Below are 20,283 nucleotides of genomic sequence, written 5' to 3'. Positions count from 1 at the left end.
AATATCATAATCATTCATACATCATATCATTATCATTAATTACATTATAGATATTCATGGTATATGTGTGGTGTGAAATCTTGTGAACGAATGCATGACATGATGTGGAATCTTATGAACGAATGCATGATATGATGTTGAGTTGACCTCACTAAGTTTTGTTGAACTCATTCCTTTTTATATGTCTGTTTCTATTAGAATATTCTGCAGGTTATGAGGACTCCTTCCAATGAGGATTCGTTGTCGGTAGACTTTGTTGAAGGAGTGACTGAGAAGATGTAGATTCGCATGGAGCTTCATGCCCATGCAAGGACTGTTCTTATGGGGTTGGATTCCATTAGGGGATCAGTTTAGTTTAAATTCCGCTGCAACAATCTATGCTTCTTTCAAACTCTGATATCCATTTTGATTAACTTTAGATAATGGATGATTGTAACCTTTTGATAATTCAAATTTTATAACTTTATATTTGAACTTGATTTATTCTTGTCCTTTTTATTATGCTATATCATGTGTTGTATGGAATTGTTATTGAACCTAGGTCTTGCGGTGTATCAGCCCCACGGGTATTCGGGTATGACCGGATCTAGCTGGGTAGGGTGTGACAAAAGGCATCTAAACCACATGTAGTATGTTATCATAGGACCTTGCATTGGGCTAGAATCCCCAACATGCTTCAGTACTCATGCCAATGGTCGTGGTGAGAGAGTGTTGACCTAAACCCCAACCATAGTTGATTGATGAGGACTGTACCTCTTGCCCAGGATCCCAAAAAAGGTAGTCAGTCCGTAAGGGATCAGAGTGATGAGACTACCCAGAGGAGGGCTGGTGTTATATCTTAAAGCATATCTGCCTGAATAGAGATTTGCATAGTTAGCTATTAGGTGTATCCATATTTCAGCATATCATTGTTTTATATTGTTTGTCATGTGATTGTGATATCGAAGTGTATATGGGATTGTTGCCTTATTGAGTTCATAAGAACTTATTCTTGAGGATTATGTCTATTTTCTTCAGATGACTACAAAGAAATAGGAGAGGTTCCATATGAGTGGGAGAATGCCTATGAGGAGATATTGGAGGTGTCAATGAGATTTGGTGTTGCACAACACAAAGCTTCTTGCTAGTGCATAGAGTGCTCTTATGGCACCTATTGACGGGAAGAGAGCCCATTTTATTCGCCAGTTGGGCAAATCTTTGAAAAAGGGTCTTATGACTCCATGGATCGAGAAATACAAGATAGAGTAACCTTTATAGGAAAAAGCGAATAACAAGACATAACTGTGATGTTTCTTTTAGCTTCCACTGATTCATACATTTGATATGTTCCTTTTATTTATCCCTTGATTTCATTCAAGTACAATCTCATTGGATTTTTGGTAACTTTTATCCTTTTTATTTAATTATTGAATTTGTTCTTGCTTATTGATTTTGGTGCTATGGGTATTTATTATTATTGATAATGTGAATCTGATCTTGTGACTGTGGAATCACACCCACGGGTTGATAGATCACCACTCTCTCACATCACCATTTGATATGAGAACTAGCACGTGTCAAAAATAACTCTAAGCCCAATGTATAGTCATATGGTCTCATACTACATATGGTTAAGATATCTTTTCTCAAAGGGAGACATCTCTTGGTTCGATATCCTTCTCCACCTAGGAATGATATCCTCAATGGGAGGCATCTCTTGGATCCCATTCCTTAACCCTACAGTCGTCCACATATGCATAGGCGGATGCTCTCGTGGCTTCCCCACGAAAATTGCACATTGTGCTGAAAGTAACACAAGCACAACACTATATGTATGCAACCCTACCACCCCATAATGGAAGTGGACCTACTTGATGCTCATAGGACCCAGCCACTAACATCATGGGTTATTCAGCTTCAATACCCCTGTTGAAAGGGTAGTAGTACACAAGGGTTCACTAGCCACCACATCTTAACACCTATTAACCATGTACCTAGGTCTAAGTGATTATAGAGTCACTAGGGTAGTGGGCGAACCCACAACCCTAGTTGATATTTATATACAAGAGGATAGTGTCCCACCATTACACATACATCATAATCACATCATCATTTATGAGATTTGAAAAGTAACTAACAATTACTTTACCTTCCATCGTGCAAAGTCTCACGCATTTCAAATAATTATATAACATCGATGAAATAAAGCAATTCAAATGAATTCAAATGCACGAGATAATGGTGATATATCCCTCACCTGTTAATGTTAGCAACACTCTCCAACGTCCAAAGAAATCCACCTAAGAGGGTACAATCAACTCATATTAAGCCTAGAATCATGAGAAATCAAACGGAGGTAAGTCGATGATCGATCGGGGGTCAAAGGGGGTCAATACACACATCCATCATAGGGGCGGTTGAACAAGCCTACCAAGGTAGGTCGACCACCCCAGTCAACCGCCCACTTTAGGGCTGCGACCAAAATGGTCGATTTCGGTCTTGTTTCAAAATCAACTTAAAGGGGTTTTTTGGGGTCTTCAATATAACAACATTAGGGTCCCCAAAACACCTTTCAAACAACCCAATTGTTTCCCAAATAAAAACTCCCAATTTGGGCTCTCTGTGTCTGCCCGCAAGCATCTTAGAGAGGTCGAATTGGTGTCTAACGTAAAGGTTTGCACAAGCCAACAATCATTGGGTTTGGGAGACATAATGGAGGTATAAAGAAGCATTCAATATTGCCCAACATCAACAACTACCACAACCTAGCATTCATTTCTCATAAATAATCTTAAAAGATAGGTTAGAAGAGAGGGTTTCATGAATGCTCACCTTTCCACATGCAATCGTGATGATTTGTGATTCGATGCTTCACCACGAGCAAGGAATCCACCAAACTCCTTGCCTTTCTCCACTCCCAAGCTCTTAGCCCCACTATAACATAAAGAAGTGTGTTTAAGACATGTAAGAGTCATAAAATAGGATTTTAAACCCGAAATCATGAATCTGCCCCGCACTGGGTAGGGGGCGATTGAACAAGCCGTGCAACTGGCCCTCTATCTCTCTCATTCAAGAGCCCATTCTGGGGATATTTGGATGGGAAGAAACGTCATTTTAAGGCTTGATCAATGGTATAATTTATCTTGAAATTTTGAATCCTCTGCCATCGGTTTTCTGGTATGCCAAAATCTCTTTTTTATGCCTTTTGGATTTATTTTCTCTCTCCTCTTGAACTCCATTAGAGTGGCTGAATCTCCTTCGTGGTGGTCATCCATTGCCATAAGTTCTATATCCGGACCTCTGGGCTCAATTCAAATGGAACAAAGTTGTCTCCTACTCTAGCTCTAAGTTTGCGGTCCTAAAACCAATGGTTAAAGCATTAGGATTCTAAGGGATTTCACAACATCTCATTTGTAACTATTTTTAATAGTATTGCTTTTTCTTTCTCATTAAAATTTTTTTAATTTCTTTAAAAGTCAAAATAATTTTTTAAGGGCAAGATATAGTAGGACGGCTATAAGAATACCTTCATAGGACGTTAGGATTTTTAATCATTGATTTTCCTCCCCCAGCCCCCAAACAAGCAATTTTTTATATAGTGGGAATGCGGGTATTACATAATATACCATCAGGCATAATTGAACCCACGACCTTTTCACTAAGAGGTGGTGATCTTACCAACCGAGGAGCCTGCGAAGTAATCTCAAACGTTGAATTATTTCCCAATTAATTTGTGGAAGCTAATTGTATAAGTCATTGTAATATATTCTTCCTTTTTCATTAAAGGGAAACCGAAACTTTACTCAATTTACAATCCCTATATTGCATTTCTCTCTTCTCTATTGCCCAAATAATAATTTTAGATCTGAACAAATTGCACTAGACACTTAGCTTGAGACTTTGTGAACTCATTGAATGACACCTACAATAACCACAATGAAGCTAACAATTCCCACCATAAAAACGAGGAAAAACAATTTCTTGCCACTGCAACTGCCGTGAAAATCTTGGGCCCAAAAAAAAAAAACTCTCGACTACGTAACGAAACTAAGGCATGAATATCCAAAGATTGTTGGTGAAAGATTGACAACAATCATTCCACGTTCCACAAACCGCCCACAGAACATTTTGAAGATCCAATTTTTTTTATAGGCCATTTGAAACCATCACTACTGGTAAGGTAGTTACACATCTACTACCTTACCAGTAGTGATGCAACTTTCTTATCCTTCAACAAACCTAACCAGGTAACTACCTTCTACTGGTTTGGTTGTTGGACTGGAGGCCCGACAAAACATAACACTCAATGCTCCTTATCCACACTAGCTATGCAGTGTCAACGTGCAAGCTTGATTCTTCATCAACTATAAATCCTCATCTTGCCCTGTTTCAAAATGTACACTTGACAAACAATTCCTTAGCCATTGATTATGAAGTGTTCTTGACAAACTTTGATTTGCTTGCAATTTGTGAATAGTTGAAAGTTATATAATTATTGGCCAACAAATTTATAACAATCCATAAGTGGAATGGTTTAGTTATATAAAAATATGTACTTATGGTTGTAGAATATCAGTTTATGTATTTGATATACATATAAAGAAAAGTATGGTATTCGTATTGATCACTGCATCTCCAAAATGATTGCCTGTTAACATCCAAGTTATCACGAAAATCATACTTCTGGTAACGCTCCAAGAGGATGTCTTCCACCTCCTCTCCCTCCCCTCCACCTTCCCCTTCCCCTTCTCCTACCATCAAACCTAGCCTTAACCCTTCTCCTCCATGTACCTCCTTCGGTCCCTGCACCGGCTAAAGCTTGGAACTCTCTTTTTCCCTCTTATGTGCATTTAGCAATAGAACTAGGCATTTATCGCTAGAAATCTGCAACTTTTGCTCAATACCTTGGTCCTATTCCCCCCTTGCTATCCTCAAAACCTCCCTCACAAAGCAATGGAAGTTAATTGTCCCTTGGAAACTCACGAGCTCATACCTGGCTTATTTCTCTTCGAATTTGACTCAACTGTCTCCAAGTCCTGCGCCCTTGAGGGCCCCCCCCCCCCCCTTTTTAAAAAAATTTTCTCCCCCCCCAAAACCCCAGCCCCCCCCCCCCCCCCCCCCCCCCCGGAAACCCCCCCGACAACCCGTGGGTGCGAACCGTCACAGGATCCACGGTTTTAGTCTATCAACAATAATAAATACAAATACAGATAATCAAGAGCAAGAATAGTGCAATAATTAATAAAAAGGTTACAGGAATCCAAATACTCCAATAAATATCCAAGAACGAACAAAAGAGGGAAAATCAAGAATCAAAAGTAATATCGAGTTCAGCGGAAGCAAAATAAATAACTAAATAATCTTCTCTCTGGTTTTCTTTTCTAAATCTAAAAACTAGTTGTCTAAATTAACAAGTAAAGATGTCCTCCAATCTTTCTCCACAAGATCATAACAATCTTGGTAATTTGCCTCTGTCGGCCATCAATGGTTGCTATAAGCGCTCATCAAGCATCTTCAGGAGGCTTCATGCTCTGCAAGTTCATGTATCACTGTCTGTATCACATCAGCTTCATACGAGAAGGCTCCTTCATACAAATCATCTCTAACTTCCGGCGTTGTGCAACCATCTGTTACAGTTATATAATACATACAATGAAAGGAATGAGTTCCAACGAACTCATTAAGGAACAAGCAATTCTCATATATATGTCAATACAATCCACGAATGCACATATGAAATGATATGGATGGTATGCAGAAATATGAATGCTACTAAGATCTAACTATGCAAATCTCTATTAGCTGACATGCTTTAAGATATACACCAGCCCTCCTCTGGGTAAGTCTCATCACTCTGATCCGGCAAGGACTGGTTACCTCTGTAGGGATCCTGGGCAAAGGGGAAAATCCACACTGGCTCTCAAACCATGGCTGGGGGTTAAGTCAACACTCTCTCACCACGACCATTAGCAATGAGTACTAGCGCATGTCGGGGTTTCTAATCCAATGCAAGTCATAATGGTAACATACTATATGGAGTCCAGATACTTCCACTATGGCACCAACCAACTCGGTTCAGTATCCTTCGCAACCTAAGAGTGAGAACCCTCACGGACTGGCTACCGCTGTTGGACTCCACTCCTTAACCCTATGGTCATCCACATATTATTGGGGCGGATGCTCTCATGACTCCTCACGACACCCGGTCCGTTCCTTGGACGTCCATGAGCCCAACCCTAACATATGCAACCCTACCATTACATGACCAATAGTGGACCACTGAGTCTCCGCACGGACTGGTTACCGCTATAGGATGAAACATAGTCACGTCACCATTGTCACGGGTCACCTGGCTTCAATTCCCCCGCCGAAAGGGTAATAGCATGTGGGGTACCTAGCCATGCAATTCTAGACACTCCTAAGTATGTCATCCAGTAATCATGATAGTGCTGGAGACATCAACAGGCATGTGTCCCATTCCATAGCCTTCTGATATCCCAAGCTAAGATATCCCAAAGGAATACCCCTTCCATCACAACTACACTACATCACTCTTTATCATACCATGAACAGTTGTGCAATATCATGAAAGATGAAGTACATCAAGGAATACCACAAACAACAAGTGTACAATAAGATTCACATGCTTTATACAATTACAGCAAGTTACATGATCAAAGAATAGTAAATAGAACAACAGAATCATCATGTATATGTAATTGCATATAAATAAGAATGCATGTCCTTACCTGTAATTATGTAAAATTCCTCTAACTTGAATTCCAGAAACTATTATAAGACTTTTACTTGAAACAGAGAACACCTAGGCATAAGGTTACAAGAATATATAAGAGTCAAGAGTCAAAACAAATCCAAAATCAAACTTACACAGACACTGGAAACCGGCCGGTCGCTTAAGTTGAGCGACCACCACTAGTGACCACCCCAAAAACAGAGAGCTTCAAATCCGAAACTCAGGCTTCTGATCATCCGTTTTCAATCCGGATTTCGAGTGATCATGGCCTAAGTCTCGAATCTAACACTCCTAAAGACAATAGGTGAAGGGATAACTAACAAACATCATAAATGGATTACCCAGAAACTCTCCCCTTGACTGGATCTATCCATTAACAAATGCAGGGATTCGTTTCTAGACAGGATCTCATCAAGAACATTGGAAAGGGAGTACAACAAATCAATTGGGTAACCACTAACAAAAAGGGGATGGGTTCATATCAATCAGAGGTTAAAAAGAAGAGAATTGCAGATGGAGATTCATTACCTTAATCAGAATCACCAAGAATAGAAGAGAAAAGGTTTCATAACATTAACAACACTTCAAACCTGAATCCCACACGTTTCCACAGCCGCCTAATCACCCAAAATAGCAATCCCGAACATAAAAATGCGTTAATAGGGCAAGGGATGCTATTTATAACGAATAGGGGGCAAAATAGGGCAAAACCCCGAAAATAGACCGGGCGGTCGCTCCAGGCGATCGCTTGGTTCAATCTACCGCCACTAGCAACCGCCCCCATGTATATTGCTATACAAGGGTGCTTTGCTCATGGGGTTGAAGACCAAGTACGACCGAACCCAAATGAAGACATAGGGGAGATCATAGTCCGAAAAATCAATCTCAATAGGTCAATAATAAAGGGGTTAGGGTTTCATCATAACATATGGCTCATGAAAAGGTTATGATCACGGAAAGAGAGGGAATGATTGTTATCAAGAAAATAACAAGAAATCATAGGAAATCTAGTTTAGGTTAATAGAAACATTACCCATGAGGTTTCCCTCACATGGAAGGTTACAAAAGGTTTCTAGAAAGATCATTCAAGGGTTAGGGTTAAGGTTTCAAGAATCTATTGGCTAGGGTTAAGATCATGATGATGATCATAGATCTCAAAGAATAGAATGAGATCATGGAATAGATGGTTGCAAGGATGCATCATCTTTTTCCTGATCTCAATCAAGAACAAGAACGAAGAAAGAATAATTAGAAATCCTAATTAGGTTAAACATGGATCATGAAGAAAATATAGTGTGATCAAGGATAAAGAATTAGAGAATGATAGGTTACAATTTTCGTAAAGAAAACACATTGATTGGCTGTTAACAAGATCAAACTAAGGGTTCTTGGTTTGATCCAAGAGGTTAGGGTTTCACCCTTTTTTTGGCTCCCAATGAAAAGGTTGAGAGCACCGGATGAAGGGAAGTAAATTGATAGCCAATAAAACAAGAAAATAAAGATGATCAAGTTTAGGTTAACACAAATATCACCCAAGGGAAAGAGAAACAAAGAATGCACAATCTGAAAAGGTGTTGGGGAGTTTCCAATAGATAAAAGAACAATAGGGTTTCATATATGGTTACCTCTCATGAGAGTTGGTTACCTCCCATGAGAGTTACCCATAATTAATCCTCACAAAAACAACCCAAGATAGATAAAGGAATATCTCATTAGTATTTCAAAATAAAGAATGGAATTAGGAAGGGTCTACCAATGAGAGAAAATAAGGTTCTCAATTAAAGTGAAAGGAAAGAAATTCAAATCATATAATTAGGGATTTACTAACAAGAATCCGTGTATCCACGGAAAGACTAAGGAGAATAAAGATTCACCCTTAGGGCAAAGAATTTACAATCAAGAAAGGTTTTGGGGAGGGTCCAATGAATTAACAGAAAATAAAAGGGTTCCCAATTGGTTACCCTCTCATGAGAGTTACCCAAGAATTTCCCCTCAAAATCTCTCCCTTTTTGTTTCCAATGGTCCAAGGAAAATTAGGGATCAACTCCTCAATCATGAGGACACAAGGGAAGGTCATGGTAATAATATGAGACCTTCCCACAATCATAAAGATAGGTAGAAAATTAGGGAAAGTATCATCAAGAGTTTTGGTGGAGTCAAATTCAAGGATCATAGCCATATGGCTTCAAGAACATAGAGTGAATTGGGGGATTCACTCTAGGGCTAAAAGAATTAGAGAAGAGGTCATTACAGCAGTGTAATACCCTTCTCATGATCAGAAAATCAGAAGTAGAGAAGAAAGAATGAATTAAAGAAGAAACGAATTGAATACCAACCTTATAGAAGAGAAACCGATGAAGAAATCAGAACAGATGCTTGAGGATCTTTCTTGGCTTCGAAGGAGAGGTTCTAGGGATCTTCCCATGTTCTCCCAAGGCTTAGAAACAAATTGAGAGTGAAACACATGGAGTTCCCCCTTTTAAATAGCACAAAGAGTTCAAGAATTACTAGGATTTCACCAAACTGACCAAACTGACCCTGTTGGTTGATTGGTCGCCAAAGAGGAAGTTCAAAGGTCGATCCCACACTATCAAGAGGTTTAGAAACATAGTGGGATAGCTTAACACGAATTTCAAAGAAATAAAGCTTTTAAAAACCCTCAAAACAGAAAATTACCAAAATGCCACTGCCTGGACAGCTTGTTCAAAACAAAGGATTTAATGGGCCAAACTTCAATATTTTTGGATGGGCTTCTTTCAACACATCATACAACTTACCTAGTATGGAGGGAAGTCTTCAAACTAGGTCCAACTAAGCTTTAGGTCCATCAACCAAGTTCTTCTTCACAATTAAATAGTTCAACTCCAAATCAAATAAGGTTTCCATAAAGAAACACCATCATCAATATCCATGGGTTTTGGGTCAAACACCATATCTTCTACTGAGATGGCCCACAAAGACATCTTTCTCATTTTGGGACATTGGATCAACTCTAAGGGAAAGGTCTGACATGGCTTCCTAAGATTTTCAAAGATAGTAAAACTAAAATCACGGTCAAACTTCAAAGTCAACATTAAACAAACCCTACTTCACCCAAAATAGATCGGGTCTTAGGGCTAGATTTGGGCTGGGTGTCACAAAAAACCACCCCCCCCCCCCCCCCCCCCCCCCCCCCCCCCCCCCCCCCCCCCCCCCCCCCCCCCCCCCCCCCCCCCCCCCCCACTCTCAACCCCCCTCTTTTTACCCCCTTCCCCCCCCCCCCCCCCCCCCCCCCCCCCCCCCCCCCCCCCCCCCCCCCCCCCCGCCCCCCCTCTTATGCCAAAATATGTGCGGTCTCTGCTACAAGATCCCTCCAATGGTTCATCAACATTGAAGATGACAATGTCTATGATTGGATCCTTGCATGTTACGATCGTTGTGCTTCTTTTGGCTATGACTCTAGTGTATGCTCTGCTGCCATTATCGATGTCCAAGCACAACCATGTTTGTAAGGTCACCTCCCTCAGTTGATCAGATGTCAACTGAAGCTTCTATTGCCCCAAAGAAATTCATTGATGCCCTTCTCACGGTCATCGTCCTTGCCAACAACTCCATTGCAGAGGTGGATTTCAATGGTGGAACCGTCTCTACCAGTGATATGCATCAAGTTCAGGCCACCAGGGCCCCTCCCTCTGCTGCTTCAGCCCCAACTGTCCACTCCTGTCACTAACGAAGTCACACTCAGAACACCCATATGGTTGCTATCTCTGGCCAACTTCGAAAACACTCGGTCCCGCAGGTGGGATCTGACTCTCCCACCACTCCTAAACGAGATCTGACTTTGTCAGCTTCTGAACCTGGCCCCATCGATGCTATTTTTGCTGGCCTCTGCCACATCTTCTCCTCTCTCCCTTTCTTGTAGATCGAAGCAGTCATCAACCCTTTCTCTGATGCTGTAACACCCGCAACTAAAGCATAGGGGTAGTCTTGGCATTTTGTATTGATATTCAAATAATTACCGTTAAAGGCCGAACTAGTATGGGATTAACATAGTTACTAGAATTTATATGCTAAATTCAATTATAAGTTGAGTATTAGTTAAATGATTAACAATCACCTTGAATAAAGAATGAGGTCCAGGGTTCAATGCCTCATAGCTACATAAAATATATTACACATTTTGATATTGTTTTAACCCCATCCGGATCTACTTTAGAATCTGGGGGATTTCATGCGTGGAAGTCAAAAACATTGCATAAATAAAAGAATGATTGAATGATAAAGAAAATATTGCATAAATAGGGAGATATGCATAAATAAGGAATAAAAGACAAATCAAATATTGCATGAGAGAGAAAATATGTAATCAAATAAATAGAGAAATCCAATATTGAGGGAATCAAGTATTGAGAGAAACTAAGTATGGGAATATAAGGAAAATGTGGGAATAAAAGACAAATCAAATATTGCATGAGAGAGAAAATATGTAATCAAATAAAAAGAGGAATCCAATATTGAGGGAATCAAGTATTGAGAGAAACTAAGTATGGGAAAATAAGGAAAACGTGGGAATTTAGGAGGAGGTGGTTGGTGGAATCATGGAGTTAGGAGGAGGGAATATTGAGGAGAGAGAAATTGATAGTGAAAGAAATGTGGAGTTTAGGAGGATTTATGTGTAGTTTAGGAAGAGACAATATTGAGGAATCTTGAGGAATATTGAGAGGAGAGAAGAAAGATGATGGGAATGTGGAGTTAATGGTGAGTATATTAAACAAGAGAATTGAGAGCCTATATTGGTTAAGCAATAATAGAGAAGAAAGACAAGGGTGCAGAGAAAAGAAGAAGATAATTTAGAGCGTTGAAGGCCCTCTATCTAAGGGTGATATTCTTTTTGTGATCTTTCCACAGTAAGTACAAACTTCATACTTTCAACATGTTATTGTTTTCTTTTTCTATGATCAGATTTATAGTTTTACATGACTTATTAGTGATTGATTATTTTCTTAAATTTATAACTTATCTTGATTATGAATACGTTTTATATGATGTTCGATTTACGTAGTTTATTAGTATATGATTTATTCTTTTGATTTAATAATTTGATTTTGAGTATGAATACATTTTAGATTTTGTCTATCTTGATTTATTAGTATTTTGTCTTTGAGTATATAAATATGTATTCTTTTAGATTATGTTTTATGAAATTATTATGATCTACCAATAATTAATTTCTCCCTTGAATTTATTAATCTTTTCTATAAGCATGAATTTATCTTTAGATTTGTGTTTTATCGGGTTATTTATTATTGTATTATGCATCGATTTTATAATGGACTATATCCAAAATTCATCATTTTCATATGATATTGCATTGTTTGCATATGATTCATCAAGACATGTCATGATCATATTAGCATTATGTGTGATGTTGAGTTAGTAGATGTTTTGGATGAGAATGTATGTTAAGGTTGTGTAACGCGCGCATGCCATGTAACGGCATGGAACATACATTGATTCCAAAACATTTGGTTAAGGTAGATGGGTGTTGGGCTGTGTAACGAGCGCAGGCCATGTAACGGCATGGGACATCTGATCGACCTTAGACCATGTATGCATGTGAGATGGTAGTTGTGTTTTTGAATGAGAATGTATGTTAAGGCTGTGTAACGCGCGCAGGCCATGTAACGGCATGGAACATACATTTAGTTTGGAAACATTTGGGTTAGGGTAGATGGACGTTGGGCTGTGTAACGCGTGCAGGCCATGTAATGGCATGGGGCATCCTATTGACCCTAGACCAGTGAGGGTGTGGTTTATTTATGTCTTCTTAGCATCATTGAGTCTCATTCATATCATTGGGCATATCATGACTTTATTTTCTCATTTATACATGTTAGTTTATTTTATTTGTATAAGATTTTATTTAATTAAATATCAAATATAAAAAGAAAGGAAACTGTTGATATGTGTTAGGTTGTACTTGCTAAGTTTTTTCCCGAAACTTACCCCTTACTTCTACAGATGATGGACTTGATCAGAGGGATGATGAATATTCGGAAGATGAAGATCAAGATCATGTCTACTACATCTCTTAGAATAGATAAATATTGAAATTTCCTATTAGTTGTAAATCTTGGATTCTAGACTTTTACTTGGATTTCATTAAAATTATGAGACAATTCATGGAAGCATTTTGATTTATATTTGAATATTTTCCGCTGCGATCATTTGTAGTTTTGGTGGATTTTATTATTCACATTGTCTGTGGAATCCCTCTTAGTGTATTTTGGTTCACTACTTAAGTAACGTCGATCCTTGATCAATGACAACTTTCTCCTTACATGGAGATTGGGGCGTTACAGATGCCTACCTCCCTCTGATCCCCCTCAAACCACATCTCCCGAACTTTTCCCTTCTTGTGTTACCGCCTATGGCTTTTTCCCTAACCCCCTCCTCTCACTTCCCCTGCCTCCGTGGCCACTCCTCCCTTTGATCCCCCCCCCGACCACATCTCCCGAGGTTTCCCATTCTTGCATAATTGTCACTGATCCTAACCCTCCCCTCCTCTCTCTTGCATCTTCATTTACCACTCCTTGCTCTTTGCCCATTGGCCCAAATTATCTCCTTGGGCCTTCCACCCTCCCAACAAGCCCAAATTCGTTTCGTTGAGCAAAGGCCTTCCTCTCTAATCCCGGTCCATTCCTCTCCTCCCCTTCCCAGGCCCACTCCTTCTTGTCCCATTCCCTTAAGCCCTTGATAGCCAATGGACCCCCCAACTCCCCCAACCATTCCCCTTGTTATCCCATTCCCTTAAGCCCTTGACAGCCAATAGACCCCCTAACTCCCCCAACCATTCCCCTTGTTACCCTCCCTCTATCTTTGTTTCTAGCCTTCTGGCCCAATCTACTCAGCCCAGTCCATCCTCTGCCCCTAACACCCTCTCCCCTCTTAGCCCCCCTTGTTCCCTCTCAGTCCCTTGCGAGCTTCTCATTTCTTACCCCAACCCCTCGTTATGCGACAAAGACTCTAGTGAGCAAGATTCTGAGAATACCATCTCTCCTCCTCTGTCAGTTGCTGATTGTGAGGGATGTAGAAGAAGTGCTCATGGCACCAAGGGCTGTAACCACCTCAATGATCACTTTATTGTTGACTTTAAGTCATCAAAAAAGAAGAAGAAAAATAACAAAGTTAGGAAATAGTTGTAGTGTTTGTATCACTTCTTATGGGCCTGCTCCTTTTTCATTTGCATTGCTCTTGTGCTTGAATTTTTGCTATTAGTCATAGGGCCCTCTTTAGTGCGATGATAGTTTTCCCTTTAGTAATGGATTCATTTATTCATAACCAAAAAAAAAAGAAAAAGAGAGAGAGAGAGAAAAATTGGGTGGGAAAGATAGAAAGGTACGGCCCATTCATAGTGGAGTGAAAAAACATAGAAGGAAAAGAATGAGAAGTGAGGGAAATAAGCTTATGAGGGCCCTATAATTTTATTTAAGTTTTTCACAAAGTCCCCACCCAAAATGATAGTATTTAAGCATCGAGTGTAAAAAATTAAGTGACATATCATCATATAGGTTTCTTAATTAAAGGAAGCTTGCGTGCTCATTTTCCTACCCTAAAGAATCAAACAAAGTGAAGTTTGAAAATTTCATTGGAAAGAATACACTTTTTTTACCTCTTTTATCCACCCCATTTTATTCCAGCGAGCTGACTATCCTTATCATAAGTTATTGGAAAATGAGTCACCAAAAATAAAAAAATTCACTTTTCGATTCTAATTTTCACACATCGGTTCCAATTTAGGCATGGTCACTTGTTTTTCGATTTCCCCCCACCCCCACCCCCACCCCCACCCCTTTAGATGATTTTTCAAGAATAAGACAAGAAAATGTCTCATTTAGAACTGAAGGAATAGTTCTAGTAGCAAAGAAATTTGTAACTACAACATAAAGATCCTGGTGGATGACATTCAATATTATTGAAAGAAAATAGGAGATAATCCATCACTCCCCAAGGCTTCCATGGAATCATCTCAAAAAGCACTTCCTTCCCTTCATCTAAAGTAGGTGTCACACAAAACATACACTTCATTTCATCCAAAATTATTGGGTCAACAACTTCTAGAATCGTTGTCAATGCCTCTTGATCAATCCCATCAGCATGATATATTCCAGAATAATAATAATTCAGTAAAGTTTGATAAAGAGCATCCAACTTTCTCATCCATGGCCATCTTGATCACAAAAAGATAGCACCCAATTTTGTTGCCGCCATTGGAGAGTTGTTACATGAAAATACCTTTATTGTGATCACCTTCAAGAAGCCATTGCACATGAAACTGTTGCTTCTACAAGGGAAAAAATATAGAAAGGTAGGACCATTTATGTGGAGCGGGCTAACAAGAAAAGTAACGAAGGAGGAGTGGGGAAAAACATGAGATAAGTGGGCCTTGCAAGCTTATTTAAATATTTCATAAAATTCCACCTAAAATGATGGGGTTTCTTTTGAGCATAAGTGACATTAAAGAAGCTTTGTTTTCGGGAAGCTGAGCTTCATCTGGGCCAGCTTGCAAGCACCTCGACTAACTCAGAACGAGAGTCGAACCCACAACATTTTGGGCATATCTCATTTTTCCCACCGTGGAGATCAATCAAATGAGCTAAATTTCATTAATAAATGTATATATATATTTTGGGCCTTGCAAGCTTATTTAAATATTTTTTTTGCTTCTTCTCATCCACCCCATTTCATTCCGTCAAACAAGTCAAACAAACGGTGTTGATCATAAATTACTGGGAAAACAAATCCGCAAAAGTCGAAAGTTTTCCCAAATCCGCAAAAGTCGAAAGATCACTTTTTTTATTCTAATTTTCTCACATCTATTGTAGTTTAGGCGTGGTCACTTATTTTTCGTTATTTTTCCCCGTTTGATGAATTTTTCCGTCATTCTTTCAATTTTTAATTCACTTTGGGAAATCCCTTTCATTCTTCACCTTCTCTTGGTTGAAATTTGCAAATCAATGGATGATCAAAAACGACGACCAAATGGACTCGGATGATGGATTGATTGGATTTTATTCCGGCGACGTCTTACCGTTGAAGACACCGTATCAATTTTTTCGCAGGTCGGATTTTTTGACAGTTCAAAGGTTCTTAGATCTGTGTTTCCCCATTTCTTCGAAATGTTGTTCGCATTTAAGAAGGTGACAGCAAGAATCGGTTGTTTTTTCGCTGTTCCAATTGTTGTTCCTCTGTAATGGGGTTGGTGGTGGGTCTGCCATTAGGAGCAATCTTTCATCAAAATTTGTTTTTTCTCTAGATTATGATTACTGATGGATTGAAATTGAAACCGAAACAAAGGAAGATTGAGAAGATCTAGGGTCAGGGGTGTACCATAAGTAGGGGAGATGTTCCATAAAATCATTAAGCGTGGACAACGTAAGATCTCCAAGTCGGATCTCCATGAGCCTGCAATATATCCAGATGGTGCGTTGGGGAGTCGGAATTCTGGATCGGTAACCGTGAACCACGCATCTCGACCTACCATTGTTCCCTCCGGTGCCACTTCACAGCAAAATGCCGGATCAACTGCTATCAATTTTGGGTTGTCTTCTGGTACGGTAGAAATTCTTCCCATGTTCAGAGATGTTGCCCCTCCTGAACGCGCAAGTTTGTTCCTACGGAAGCTCCAACTTGGCTCCATCATTTTTTATTTTACTGACTTGATGGAATCGATTCGGGAGAAGGAAACTAAGCGTCAGACTCTTCTTGAACTTATAGATTTCATAAAATCGGGTACCGGCAAGCTTAATGAGGAACTCCAAGAAGAGATGGTAAAAATGATTTCCGTCAATCTTTTTCGTTGCTTGCCTCCATCTTCCTTTGAGAATACTGGCATCGAAGTCACTGAGCCGGAGGAGGAAGACCCATATCTCGAGCCTGCATGGCCTCACTTGCAGCTTGTCTATGAGCTGCTCTTGAGGTACGTTGTGTCGTCTGATACAGACATTAAGATCGCTAAACGATACATTGATCATTCTGTGGTTTTAAAGCTCCTTGATTTATTTGATTCTGAGGACACCCGTGAACGGGAGTATTTGAAGACGATTCTCCATCGTATTTATGGGAAGTTCATGGTCCACCGTCCTTTCATAAGGAAGGCTATTAGCAACATTTTTTACCGTTTCATATTTGAGACGCAGAGACATAATGGAATTGCAGAGTTGCTGGAAATTTTGGGAAGTATAATTAATGGGTTTGCATTGCCAATGAAGGAGGAGCATAAGTTGTTCCTAGTTCGGGCACTTATCCCACTCCACAAGCCTAAATCTATTGCTTTCTATCATGAACAGCTTTCCTACTGTATTACGCGGTTTGTTGAGAAGGATTACAAATTGGCAGATGCTGTCATCAGGGGGTTGCTCAAGTACTGGCCTGTTACAAATCCTCAGAAGGAGGTTCTTTTTCTCGGAGAACTAGAAGAAGTGCTGGAGTTAACACAGGCTGCAGAATTTCAACGCTGCATGGCTCCACTTTTCAGACAAATTGGGCGTTGCCTTAACAGCTCCCATTTCCAGGTTCAGGAAATTTTCGTTTAACCTGTTATAGATTCTTTTAGATTATATAAGTCTTCATTAATCAGCTTTTCATCTTTGCATTGAGATTCCGAGATTGACTCTTGAAGATATGGACACCGCTTATTTTTATTGCCAAGTGATTTGGATTAGCTCTAAGTGTTTATTTGTTTATGTTTTTTCTTTTCTTTTTGGATGAATGAGATAATCACTACCCAAAAGCCCGGAAAGGGAAAAGAAAATGTACAAAGGGGGAGAAAGAGAAGGGGGGGGGACCCATACTTTTCCGGTGATCAATAATTAAACACAGAAGGGGTTGGGGACAAGGGCGGACCCAGGATTGAATATTGGGGGGCCGAAGAATGGAAGGCTAGATTGGGGAAGCACAAATGCTTTTTTTGCCGCACATATTGTGTGGGCCCTTATAAGACCCTTTGGGGGTCCCACCTATGAATGCCCACATATATTTGTGGGGCCCACACATATTTGACAAAAATAGGTAAAATTATTAATAATGATACTTTTATTCAACAAGATATAGGTAAATTAAAGTATCAGTACAAAAAAAATACACATGACTTCCAACCCTAAAAAGTCAAATGTAAACCAAATTTTTTTTAGATAAGAGATGCAAATCAATGGTAGTTAGTTACCTTACTAACTGTAAACATTTTATTTACAATATAAAATCAAATATAAAAATTGCAGAAGAAATAAAGAAACAAAGTATATAAAATCAAATAAAGAATAACAAGAAAATAACTGAAAAAAATATAAACAATAAATAAATTGAGAAAAAGAAAGAGTACCTAATTGTGGAGAAATTTTTTTTCCAATATTTCCTTGACTCATGCTTATAAAAAGGGAAGAAGAATAAATAGGAAGAAAAGAGGAGAGAGGGGAGATGAGAGACATGAGAGGATAAATAGGGATTGAGGAGTTAGTTTCTAATTAAGAATGACATTTTGAATTTCTAATAAGTTTTCTTTCAAAAATTTCCTTTAACCCATTATTTTAGGAAGAAAACATGTGAGAGAGAAGAAAAGGGTTCCTATCTCCTGCTGTTGGTGGTGATCTCTCTCTCTTTCTTTCTTTCTCTCTCCCTCCCACTCCCTACTTCTCTCTTTCTAGGGACTTTTTATGTTGATGAAGAAGCTAGGGTTTTGCCCTGATGCACCAGAGAAACCAAATGACCTTGAAAAACCTATGGCCTACTTTCTTGTACATAAAATTAGTACATTGCGAGTTTTTTACCTTAGGCTGTGTTTGGAAGAAGGCAGAATTCCCCCCCCCCCTGGCGGGTCTTGGGGTCTTCTATTTCTCTTATATATGATGCAACTCCCCTTCATTTGGAAGAGACTGAATAGAATGGAAAAGTTGATACAATTCATTGTGAGAAACTCGTGGATCTGTCCATTTTGATCCAACTATTTGGACATGAAATCCATGGCACTATGGCAGAGTTCAATTTGGCTCCTCCTTTTTAAATTTCTTTTTTCTTTCCCCATTTTTCCTGAAGAGAATTTTTTTAGCTTGCTTTTTGCATAACTCAAAGTAGAATTTTCCTTTGATCCTCTGTTGCTTGATATAATTCTTTCTGTACTTTGGCATGGAATCAGTTGTGCTGATATTTGGTTCTTACATACTGTTAACTGTTACAATCAGAAAATAAGACCAGTCCTGAATTCCTGGTCACTTGAAGAGGCTAAAATCTGAAAAGAAAAAGAGAATGCTTACCCTGTTCTACTTTGAAAGTTAACAACTCCTTTATGATGTCTATTTGCTTCTGTTGTTTATGTAAATATTTTTTCGGAGTGTTATTACCTGCTCCTTAAATTAAGGTTCTTCACCCATCCTAATTTCTTATTGAAGCAGAAACTGAGATCAGGTCCTATGACCTTTAGTATTTTGACTATTATTTATGTCAGGGAGGCATGGATCCCTGCTCTTCTCTACAAACAATAGGAAAAAGCTTACCCATAAATGGGTTGCCCCACTCCCTTCTTTTTTCCAAGTTTTGACCTTCTACAAGCTGGATGTGGAAGCATGCAATAATACTTCATAATCTGTTCTTGTGAATAATGTTATGGGTTTGCTCCCACAGGTGTTTGCTGTTGGAATTGTTTAGTCATTTTTGTGCATTACTTTTGCCAAGGCATTCATTTGATTAGAAATTCTAGGTTGTCTGTTCAAGTACTGTAGTAACCATCATGTAAGTGTTTTCTAAAGCTAAGCTACATGGCAGGTAGCAGAGCGAGCGCTGTATCTGTGGAACAATGACCACATTGTGAGCTTGATTGCACAGAATCGAAGTGTGATATTCCCAATTATCTTTGAGCCACTGGAAACAAACATAAAGAGCCATTGGAATTTAGCTGTTCATGGGCTGACAGCCAATATTCGGAAGATGTTCTTGGAAATGGACAACGAGTTGTTTGAGGAGTGCCTAAGGCAGTACCAAGAGAAAGTGGCCAATGCCAAAGAATTAGAGGAACAGAGAGAGTTGACATGGAAGAGACTAGAAGCTGTTGCAGCAAAGGCTGGAGGAGAGGATATGGTTTTGGTCAACTAATATAGTTGGGTTCCCCTTCAATCAAATCGGATGGATAGGTGGAAAATACTGGTTTCCCTTCATCTAGTTGGATTCCTTCTTTTCTTTTCCATTTTTTTGGGGGGATTTGATTTCTAAGAAGGGCAGTGAGTAGTGTATGTAAAAAATGTAATACAAAATCTATAACAAATGTTGCAGGAAGATTTGTAGCAAAATTTGTTGATCTTGAAGTAATCATTCTTTAAAATAATCAATAAACAAAAAAATTACTTTTATTTTGACCAGTGAAAGCACAACCTCATAGGCCTTTTTATCAATTTTTGAGGAGCATTTATTTTGTTTTCACTCAGGTGTGCAGGGCCTGCAGGCCAAGATGGTCTTTTTCTGTTTTTTTTTTTTTGGATAATAAATCACCATATTTATAATTTATGTGGAAAATCGAGAGTAAA

At 39.1% G+C, this 20,283-nt stretch overlaps 1 protein-coding gene across 2 annotated transcripts; it reads left to right on the top strand.

The window, feature by feature from the left end:
• Window positions 1-15,522: 15,522 nt before the first annotated feature.
• LOC149023749 (serine/threonine protein phosphatase 2A 57 kDa regulatory subunit B' beta isoform-like) lies at window positions 15,523-20,115 on the top strand. Of its 2 annotated transcripts, none has more exons than XM_089144247.1 (2): window positions 15,523-17,286; window positions 19,529-20,115. In XM_089144247.1, the coding sequence occupies exons 1-2, from the start codon at window positions 16,117-16,119 to the stop codon at window positions 19,853-19,855; spliced, it is 1,497 nt and encodes a 498-aa protein (XP_089000373.1). In that variant the 5' UTR covers window positions 15,523-16,116; the 3' UTR covers window positions 19,856-20,115. The 2 variants fall into 2 exon arrangements, with proteins under 2 accessions (XP_089000373.1, XP_089000374.1); XM_089144248.1 differs by having other exon boundaries at window positions 19,536-19,666.
• The last annotated feature ends 168 nt before the right edge of the window (window positions 20,116-20,283 follow it).

The sequence above is a fragment of the Hakea prostrata genome, chromosome 2, assembly GCF_041222555.1.
Source record: "Hakea prostrata isolate BN-2017 chromosome 2, UWA_Hpros_2, whole genome shotgun sequence".
Classification (NCBI taxonomy): Eukaryota; Viridiplantae; Streptophyta; class Magnoliopsida; order Proteales; family Proteaceae; genus Hakea; species Hakea prostrata.
The sequence above is the reverse complement of the archived record's forward strand: the minus strand, read 5'-3'. Positions and strand labels throughout refer to the sequence as shown.

Excerpts from the sequence above, each read along its gene's own strand:
- LOC149023749 (XM_089144247.1), top strand. The coding sequence starts at position 16,117 with ATGTTCCATAAAATCATTAAGCGTGGACAACGTAAGATCTCCAAGTCG. Across the intron at positions 17,287-19,528 it reads TTAACAGCTCCCATTTCCAG|GTAGCAGAGCGAGCGCTGTA; the intron begins GTTCAGGAAATT and ends GCTACATGGCAG.